Consider the following 10,564-nt stretch of genomic DNA (forward strand, 5'->3'; position numbering starts at 1 on the left):
ACCGGATGACAAAAGCATACATACCTCCTTCCTGGCATTCTCTGTCACAGTTGTCTCTGTTTGCATTCCCTCTGGCTCCTGCCTCTCCTCCATCCCCTTCTCTTTCTCCTTCCCTTGCCCAAATTCCTCTATCCTCTCCTTCTTTGTATGCTCCTCCATATTTTTGCTCTTCTTTTCAGTCCTTCTGTCCCACTGTTGCAGCTTCTGCTTTGGGGGCTCTGGTGTTACGTCTGGTCTGGTTTCAGGTTTACCCCTGGAGTCAGGAGTCACTATGTGGCACTGAGATGAGGACCTGCCATCTGGCTGTGCTGAGTTGCGTCCTTGAGGTTGGCTGTTGTCGCTGTTGTCGCTGAATTGCTCTGTCCGCAGGGACATTTCTGCCTCGAGGATTGGAGGAGTCTGATCTGGGAGTAGAAACTGTTGCACCAGGTTGTCACTCAGTTTGTTTGGCTGTAGTGGGAAGAAAAAAGTAACAGGCCTCCTTTGACTGTTAACTGAAGGTTATGCATGCGTTGTACTTGTGTGTAGTAGTGCTACTGGAAATAGTGGGTGATGTGTCACAGTCTGCTGGTGCTTTTGTTGTGTCTTCAGTGTGAATTCTATAGCTTTGATATGAAATGCTTCCAAGTGTTTGAACGATTAGCATTAGTTACAACATTAGTAAGCTATTATTATTAGCTTAGCCAGCTAGCCACTATTTTAGGTAACAAGCAGTATATCTGCCTTAACAGGTAAGATCATTTTTAGTTAAGGTCAGTTCATGTTTATTTCAAACATGTTCATTCACAATCATTACAAAATATAATTCCATTCTTTTGTTCGAAAAGAGGTAGGCAGAAGTATATACTTATATGTCCCTACCCCCTCAGGTTTTACCTCTCATTCATTTAATTTTCTTTTAGTCTTAAATTAAACAAACAACATATGAAGCAAAAGTAAAGCAAAACAAACAAACAAAAAACAAAACAAAAGATAAACAATCCCCACCACAGTATAGTTACTTTCATATAAAAATAAATAAATGGTTACATTTGCACATTCACAAATTATGAAAAAACTAAACTGAAACACTATTACCAACAACACTACCATCCTGGGTTAACCCTGTGTTCATCCTTCTTATATTTTTTTAAATTTGTTTTTTATATTTTATTTTAAACTGTTTTATGTTGTTACTTTCTTTTATTTCTTCTGTTAGACTGTTCCATAATTTCACTCCCGCTATTGAGATAGACATACTTTTTAAAGTTGTTCTAGCACTTTGTATTTTAAAAGTATAATGTGTGGTTTCCAACAGACCTTTTGGTCAATGATCACACCAAGAATTTTTTTTTTGATACTTTTCTTTTGGTTTCCAAATAACATAAATTTGGTTTTATCTAGATTCAATGATAACTTATTTATATCAAACCACTTTAATATCGTTAATTCCTGTGTGATCATCTCCAAAGCCTGTGGCAACTTCACTCGTGTACAAAATATATTTGTGTCATCTGCAAATATTACAAACTTTAGAATCTGCGATACTCTGCAAATATCATTTATGTACATAATAAACATTTTTGGAGCCAATACTGAACCTTGAGGTACTCCACAAGCAATATCCATCAAATTAGATTTATATTCATTTATTTGTACATATTGTTGCCTATTCCCTACATAGCCTTTTAACTAGTCCAAACCACTCCCCTAAACCTGTACCTTTCCAGTTTTTTTAATCATGAAATTTTTAATAGAATTTCATGATTAACAGTATCAAATGCCTTCTTTAGATCTAAGAAAACTCCAAGTGTGTACCTCTTATTATCCATACATTCTGTTATCTCTTCCATTAAATCTCTCAATGCCAAAGCTAGCAATAGATAGAGAAAATGAGTTTTATCCAAAGAAGCCCATCTGGCCCTTCTCTGGCTGTCATTACATTACTGACATTGTTTTCTCCAGCCTAGAGAAGGCCATTCCAGAGGGATCTGAGTGAGAGGGTGCCACTTTATTAGGCACACCTGTGGCCTAATTAAATGACTAGTCACGTTTTTAGTTGCAGACCAACTCTGGTATTGGCAACACTAAGATCTTTAAGATTCAATAAGATATTGAGAGATGGAAATGAATGACTTACTGGCCTTTCTTCTTTGACCTCTGGCTCTTTATGTTTGGTCTCTTTCTCTGAATCTCTGACGAGCTGCTTGAGGAAACCACCTGGAAGAACTGACAGAGGCGGATGTGGTACCGTTGTGACAATTGGCTTGTTTTCCTCCTTTATCTGTAGTTTGGTCCATTGATGATTCAGGCAGAACAAACAAAATAGAAAGTCATTGTATGGTTTGGATGCAGTGTGCAGTCCATTGGGCATGCACATCAGGCATGCACTGCATGCTCAGCGGAGAGTTTAACAAGTCAAATGCATACGTTGACAATGTATGACAAATGTGTTGGAAAGCGAAAGAGATTTCTTACAGTTCTTATCAAACACTTTATTTTGACCAACACTCAAACATGAGTTCATCAAAACTGCTCCACAGGGTTTAGAATAAGTCCAAAAAGGGGAGGCAGTGTGTGGCACAGTGGACATAAATGAATGTGAGTCCTTTAAAGGCCTTTTTGTAATTAGCTTCCTTCAGCACTTTTAGCACCATGCAGGGTCATAAACAGCTATGAGGTACCTGAGGCGTTGGAGGGTTTTTCAAATAAGAGAATGTGTGACAATCTAAACGGCTGTTAATTTGAGTAGGATAGAATAGAATAGGCCTTTATTGTCATTGTACATGTACGACAAAATTGTGGGTGCTCCGCACCATCTGTATGGAATAGAAATAGAAATAGTAAGACAGCAGGAATAAATAACAGACAAGAGGAGTCTATACAAAAAGAGGAATAAAAACAAAACTGGAGGAAAACACACAATAGGAAGGTACACATCAGAGGACAGGTGCTTGAAAGTAGTGAAAAGACTGGAATTCTAAAAAAGTTATGGCCTACTGGACTTGTGATTGGGATTTGTTTACAGAGTTAGATTGATGCCTGAGATGTGAGGATTTGGAATTGGTGTAGAGATGAGGAGTGAACCCGAGGCACAGAGAGGCAGGGCCTTCGAGTACGCTGTTTTTTCCCTCGTGCTATTTTCATGTAGGTGAAGCAATCATTCTGTAATTTATAGACAGGTGCTCTGCAAAAGAGGGAAGCTGTATGTCTGGTCTCACACCAAAGGCATTTTGGTAAACGTGGTGCCACTATGCTGGATTGTTAAACTCCACAAATCTGTCAAAAACATATTAATTTAAAGAAATTCTGTGAAATAGAAAATATTGCGAGCACACTGAGTCAATGAAAGGCATTGTGTTCAATGATGATAACAATTTTAAAAGCCTTTTATTGTTTCCCCAGCTTTTACATGAGGTGGTGGCTTTGATGAATGGCATGAAGGGCTGAGAAGTACCAGCAGAAATGGGCCTGACATTTAACTAATAGTTATCACCTGCTGACACAATAGGGACTATGGGAAAGGTCAGTGCGTTCTGTGAGAAGCTACAGTGTGCGATCATGAAAAACTGTGGGAGAAGCCTCATTATACCTGACTTGAATGGACTACCTTGCCATGATGTGAGCATGTGGCAGATGGAAGTCAGCTGATGAATTTGCTTGTACAGTGCCAGGTTGTTTTTGTTTCAGCAGCAGTCAAGAGTAATGCATTACCCATACCATGTACCAAATCTGGTCCCAATGCAAAATTTAGACTGGGATACACATTAGTGTGCTTGACACAGCTTTTTATGAGATTCACAATTGGACGACTAACCAGTGAAAATGTGCCAGTTTTGTAAAACCCTGCAGTTGGCATGAACTTGTGACTGCATTAGAATAGATTTGAGCAGAGGTTCCATGGATGGTTTAAACCTAAATCTTCTCTTTAAAGATAAGAAACCCTCTAGTTCTACTTCTAAACTAAATAAAACTGAATATTAGCTTTATGTCAAGCTAATCCAAGAGTAAAACCCCCCAGACAGTTACAGTAAGTTCAGAAGATGTCACAACTGTTTCTCTGTCAGCACCAGATCTGAAATAATACAGCTACATTCAGCTACAATAATAGAGGTACAGTTTATGAGCTTCAACAGAAAAGCCGAGCATCAGCTGCTCAGGCATTAGAGTCTAGATTTTGTACACTTGTTCCTGTTTTGGGGGTTTATTTGACACAGAAGCATGGACAAGTAAATGGTCATTTCTTTATTAAACCTTTAAGAAATTAAGCAGGTAAAAGGCCTCAAGTTGATTTCAAATGCAGCTTTTAAAAGTTTTTCCTGCATGGAGCAAGAACATTAGGAGGGACAGAATCTGAGAAAAAAATTATTTTCATGTTGCCCAGTATTCAATATCATTTGCAAACTTGCACAGTAATTAAGGGACTGTGCTTAAAATGACAGCGATTCTTAATCTAATTATGTATACTGTAATAACATATCAGTCACATGAAACATGTTACTGTGTAAGAATATTTGCTTTGGTTAAAACCCTTGTGTATGCAATGCAGTGTCAGTTAACCAATACTGTAATCAGTTTGATATCTGATGCCTTCCATTTGTGTTGCTGTGCTCCACAATGTAGCTACATTAACAGTATTTTCCCAGTGACAGTCTGAAAATCCACTAGCATGTATGAATCTCTTCAGAGATTTGACATCCTATGAGATGGTATCATGTGTATGACCAGGTGTACGAGGGGTCACATGAAAAGGACAGCATGTATTTTCTTTACCCAGCAGAAGAATACTCTGCTTCTGTGTTTTTGCCAGGATAGTGTAACACATTTAAAATCCAGTCTGAAAAACAGTTTCCAGTTATCACTGTCTCCTACTTTCCTTTTGTATGAACTGTGGGGAAAGACTTTGTAGTTTGTCGGTCAGCTGGGACATACAATTTCGTTTTTTTCTGTAAGGATTTCCACTAATGGTGTTGTAAGCTGGAGTCACTGAGCATAAAAATATCTTTACAATCAACCTGAAAAAGGCTGAAAAATGGAGGCTAATCTCGAGGCTTCAAAATGGATAAAAAAAATTAAAAAAAACCCAAAAAACCTCAACTTAAGCATGACCATCTTTTAGGTACAGTCTTTCGGTAGCGTGTGATAAGCAGAATGAACTGAGTGATGAAACTGCCATATAAGGCTGGGTGTTCTGCTCCCATTTGTGGAAAGCTTCAATATTTTGTATCTCAACAGAAATATCAGTATCAGCAGATTCAGATCGCAAATGTCAAGTGACAGCATGGGGCTGTAAAAAGCTCAAACACTGAACATGCAAGATGATTAATACACCAACCACAGCAGTGGCATGCTACGATGACTCAGGGTTAGAACAGAGGAGCACTCACTATGTGATCAGTGCACCACACACACACCCACACACACATGTGTGCAGTCACAACCAGCTATTAGAGTTAATGCAGCACACAGCATTTCTGCACCTCCCTTCTTCTCCCAGAGTTTTAAGCGTGAGGACAGTGCCATGGTTTCACAGTAGGGAGAGGGTTAAGGGGAGTGAGGTGGCTGTGGAGGTGGAGGGTCACGCGTCTGTCAGCAAGATGTGATTGTGGCAATGTGCGTGTGCACAGAGGGAGAAGAACAATCTGACAAGAAAGAAAGAAAACTGAGGTAAATTAGATAATCTTCAGTAAAAGACAGTTATCACACACACACACACCTTCATGATCCACTTTTCCATTATTGACATACTTCACTGCCACTTTGTGTCTATTGAGACGTCATTATTTTTTAAGAAACTGTCTCGTCGTGCTCCTGCTCAGAGGTTCTGTTGTCAGTCAGCTCACACCGACTCTGTATGATGTGTTGGCGTTAGTCAATCTTGTCATTATCCACCTTTTTTTTACAACACTGCATTGAAGGCAAGGGTCTGCTGTGATTAATAGGGTCATAAACACACATATTGTTAAAGCGTAAATCTGTGTGAAAAGTTTTACTAATCAGTAGCTACACTGTGAAAAAAGTTGTGCCTTCCCATTGCCCTTGGCCTCAAACACTCCTGATGTCTTTTTGCGGTTCTGTTTTGTCATGACCCCATTTCCATCGGGTTGAAGTCTGGACTTTGACTGGGCCACAGCACTGATTCTTTCCTTTTTCAGCAGCTGTGCTCGGGATTATTGTTCTGTTGATGACCCAGTTTCATTCAGGCTTTAACTGTCAGACAGACGGCTTCACATTTGACTCCAGAACACTTTGGTATACAGAGCAGTTCATGTTCTGCTCAGTGACTGTAAGGTGCCCAAATCTTCATCGCTCCACCACCATGCTGGCAGTTGGTCTGAGATGTTTGCTATGAACTTGTAGAGTCTGCGGTGGAGTTCTTGAGTTTTTTGCAGTTTCTCAGAGCATGGATGGTCTAAGCTTGGGGTAAATTTGCTGGGGCGCCCACTCCTGGGAAGACATTGGTATACAACATACATTCGAGTGCGCCACAGAAACAAACTGTCAAAACCTCAGTTTTTACAAAAGTGCTCACACTTACTGCTGATCAGATAATCAAGTGTATTTGATTAGCACAGGGGTGGGCAACTCCAGGCCTCGAGGGCCAGTGTCCTGCAGGTTTTAGATGTGTCCTTGATCCAACACAGCTGATATAAATGGCTAAACGATCTCCTCAACGTGTCTTGAAGTTCTCCAGAGGCCTGGTAATGAACTAATCCTTTGATTTAGGTGTGTTGACCCAGGGTGAGATCTAAAACCTGTAGGATACCGGCCCTCAAGGCCTGGAGTTGCCCACCCCTGGATTAGCAGGACCTGGACGCTAGCTACACTCTTCATTCCTACAGCGGTAAAGGTGTATTTAGTTTCTTACAGGACTGCATTGATTGTGCACTTCTCACTGCTGATGATTAGAACTTTGTGTCAGTGTGGTCATCAGATTGTTCAAGGACCCAGATGCGTGTTTGTCTGAGGTGCCAGCACTCTGTACAAAACTAAAAATCATCAGTCCAACTGATTTTCAACCTGTTGACTTCTTAAAAAGGTTTCAAAGGGAGGAGGTTGAGAAGAGCGAAGCTAGATCACAACTAATCACCAATCCAGACTACCAACACAAGCTAACCCAAACATAACCCAAAATGTGGTCTAATTCCAAAGAGTAGTGGATGAAAATCATCCTGTTAAACATGGTTTCATCTGAAAGCAAAATCAAACAAGTGTCAGAGGTCTCATGTTTGGGTTTTTTCTCCGAACTTCCCCTCTAAGGAAGATCCAGCCTCAGAGGTAGATAGAAAATCAGAAACATGTCTGTCATTATGTGCCATGTACCTCGCTCCAGTAGCCTTGTGGTGTGGATCATACAGTATGAGATCCTGCTCTCTGCCTGTAAGCAGCATACTAGGGGCAGGTTTAGTCAGTCCCTGTAAACAACTCAACAGCTAGTTTTAGAAGGACCAGGCATTGTGCCAATCACATAAAAACTACAAACCAACTTTCTAAATGATTTTAAAACTGTCCTAAAAGTCTGTTTTGACATAGAAATGCATCAAACAGGTTCTCGGGTGGCATGCTAAACCTTCTTTTCAACTATAGGACCCTTGCTTGACAAAACAAGTTTATGACCTCAACAGAAAACTTCTAACAAGACACCACAGACAGAAACATGCTTGACAATAAAAATCGAGCCAACAGTAAAAACCAGTCCTCTGGTGAAGTAGACAGCGGCGTCTGAACCAGTGTTATCTAAATGTAACAATGTCAAATCTCAGCCCGGCTGTATTACAGAATGTAGGCCCCTGAAGCCCCGCTCTCTCTAACCCAGCTCCAATCTATAAATAAAACCCATGACAGGAACTTTATAAGTGGACAGCGAATAGGATAGAACAAAACGCAGCCATACCTTCCAAAACTGTAGAGAAGCAGCTAAAGGCTCCAGATGTTTAATGGCAAATCCAGCGAGCCAAAATGAGAGTCCCCCTGTCACACACTCACAGTCGCACAGACTGGGCAAGACTGACTGAGGGGGTATGCAGCAATAGTCAGAAATAGAGCGACACACAGACCAGGAGCATGGCTTCACTGACAGACGACTCCTCTATAAATATCTGGAGTCACAGGGTGGAGGAAGGGTCTCTAAACGACCCTGTTTGGAGACCTGCATGAGACACAAAGAAGCTTGTTGTCAGGTGAAGCCACTGCTTGTAACATGATCCGCTTTACCTTTTTCTTTTTAGCCATTCACCTGTCCTTCACCAGACGCCACAAGTACAGTAATCTGGCTCTACAGCACTGGGAAACGTTATCATCTTCTGTAAACATAGTAACAGCATGAAAACGTGTTTGTTTTTTTTTAAAGCTGTGTGAACACCAGGGGGAGGGGTATAATGAGTGCAGGCCGCAAATGCACATGTTCAGAGCTGCAGTGCATCAGCTGCTTGAGTTGATTGACAACTACAGCTGAAGAAGACTGAGCAGTGAGGAGAAGGCGCCTCCTGATGACTTTGGGGACGGTGTGGTACGAGCAACCCTCCTCTTAGACATGTTGTATGATTCTTTGCTAATAAAGCACATCGTGCTGTGGTGACCACGGATCACTCATTCCTCCACATGTACCTCTTTCTAATCACGGTGCCCACAATAAATCCTGAACATCGCTGATTCTGTGTTTTAAGTTTTGCATTTTTACTTATTATCTTTCGTGTATATTTCTCTATCCATTCACACTCACCACCCTATCAACACCAGGTTGGACCTCTTACCGTCAACACTGCCTTATCCTTCCGTGGCACAGATTCAACAAGTGGCTCGAAACATTCCTATTGGATTTGGGTCCACACTAACATGACATCACACAGAGGCTTGTCAGCTATGACAGGTTTCTCCCATTCAAACCATTCCTAGCAGTGCTTTGTTGGACTGCGCTGGTGACTTCAGAGGAAATAGAGTACAGTGAACTCATCGCCATGTTAAAAAAAAAGTTTGAGATGATCTGGTGCTCAATGAGTTCTGCTCCATTTCTAAAGTTACGTTCAAAGTAATTGTCAATCTGTAGGTAGCTGAGACTCTATATCTATATCTATATATATCTATATATCTCTCTCTATATATATATATCTATATCTATCTATATCTATCTATATATCTATATCTATATCTATATATATATATATCAATCAAATAAGCTTTTTCAAGGTCATATTCCTCCTTCAACCTCAAGTCTTTGTTTTCTCTTTCTTGTAGATGCTATCGGTTCTTTTGCAATCCAGAATTAAAACTATGATTAAGCCATGATCATCCATTTAATATTCTTTTTAAAAACCGTTTCAACTGAATCTTGATACATTTTGCACATTACTTATTAATCTTTCCAGATTTCAAAGGCCAGTAGTGCCTGCACTGTGGGGCCACTCATGGAAGTTTTTCTATCATGAGGATGGTAAAATGGTGCCCCCTGGTGGTGACAGTTTGTTTTTATGGACATTAGCAACATGGTCATGGTTTGCAGGGTCTGTTGGTTTCTGGTTGAGTCCCGTCTTGCGCAGGTTCTTAGCTCATGTCAGGGACTCCGACCCATCTGGGACTTCTCTCTTTCTGCATCAGTGCATTCGGATCATAACTCTGTCTCAGTTTGAAGAAGTCACTTGCGTGAGTGATGAAACATTAGTCCCAATGAAAATGCTACGTACAGAATAAACATTTAGGGATTTCTTTGCTTGGATGATTGTGCATAAAGACACCTTTATCTGATATTCAACATTGTTTCATTCATTAATCTGAACCTTAAGACTGAACATATATATTCATTCACACACACAATAATAATTAGACACAAAAGCAAAAGTGACAGGAGGCAACACAGAAAAAGAATTTTTATTCATGAACTGTTTTTACAAGCAGTCCTAAACTTCCTACCTGTCTCAAAAACAAAATAATCATTGAAATAAAATAAATTTTATAATAATCAATGAATATTATCAATTATATATCAGTATTATGACCTTAATTTCAATAGCCCAAAGCCAGTAGTATTTGTGTTTGTCTGTGGCATCTGGAAAACAAAACAAACAAAGAGGAGAGTTTCTGACGGGCGGACACTGGAGGATTCTACAGTGAGCACTCGGCCGAGAGCTCGTCGGCGTGGAGGAGAGACAGCGCGAGAGAGCTCACCACACACGCAATAAATATCAAAGAGCAAAGAGTCCGGCATTGAAACAAAGATCATCATCTGAAACTCGCAGGTACAATATCTCTAATAAGTCTTTATGTGCAAGATTCGAGCTGAAGTCTTCACCACGAACAGTTATACTCACATCAAACCCCGACCTCCCTTCAACAAATCCATTTTGTTTTCTACATTAAATCTTTTAAATAGACCTAGAGCATTTTGTCATTTCATATACACATATATATTTATATATACTTTGATTTTTTCCTTTTTCCTATACGCCATCCTTTTTAAATTGCCTTATACTGAGCGTGTCTGAGCAGAAAATTTGTGAGACGTCCAAATAAAAAGTCTACTGCTGAACATACAAAGCAATACCAAGGCTCACGTCCACTCTCTCTCTCTCTCTCTCTCTCTCTCTCTCTC

General features: G+C 40.1%; 2 protein-coding genes across 3 annotated transcripts in view; both read right to left on the minus strand.

Annotated features, from left to right (window-relative positions):
• The window catches only part of LOC102294665 (unconventional myosin-XVIIIb), a gene marked incomplete in the record, with an annotated part of 81,143 nt that extends 72,116 nt beyond the window's left edge, over positions 1-9,027 (minus strand). Inside the window, 4 exon segments of the mRNA XM_042223513.1 lie at positions 25-450; positions 2,120-2,263; positions 5,464-5,621; positions 7,874-9,027. Coding sequence (XP_042079447.1) covers positions 25-450; positions 2,120-2,263; positions 5,464-5,502 — 609 coding nt within the window.
• grk3 (G protein-coupled receptor kinase 3) overlaps positions 5,680-10,564 on the minus strand; it is a 75,786-nt gene continuing 70,901 nt past the window's right edge. For both annotated transcript variants that reach the window (XM_042223514.1, XM_014335715.2), the window contains one exon: positions 5,680-5,695. The gene's annotated coding sequence lies outside the window, so the exon portion shown is untranslated. The remainder of the gene's footprint in view (positions 5,696-10,564) is intronic.

Source organism: Haplochromis burtoni, unplaced genomic scaffold (assembly GCF_018398535.1).
Source record: "Haplochromis burtoni strain Fernald_Lab_line unplaced genomic scaffold, NCSU_Asbu1 Contig_113, whole genome shotgun sequence".
Taxonomy (NCBI): domain Eukaryota; kingdom Metazoa; phylum Chordata; class Actinopteri; order Cichliformes; family Cichlidae; genus Haplochromis; species Haplochromis burtoni.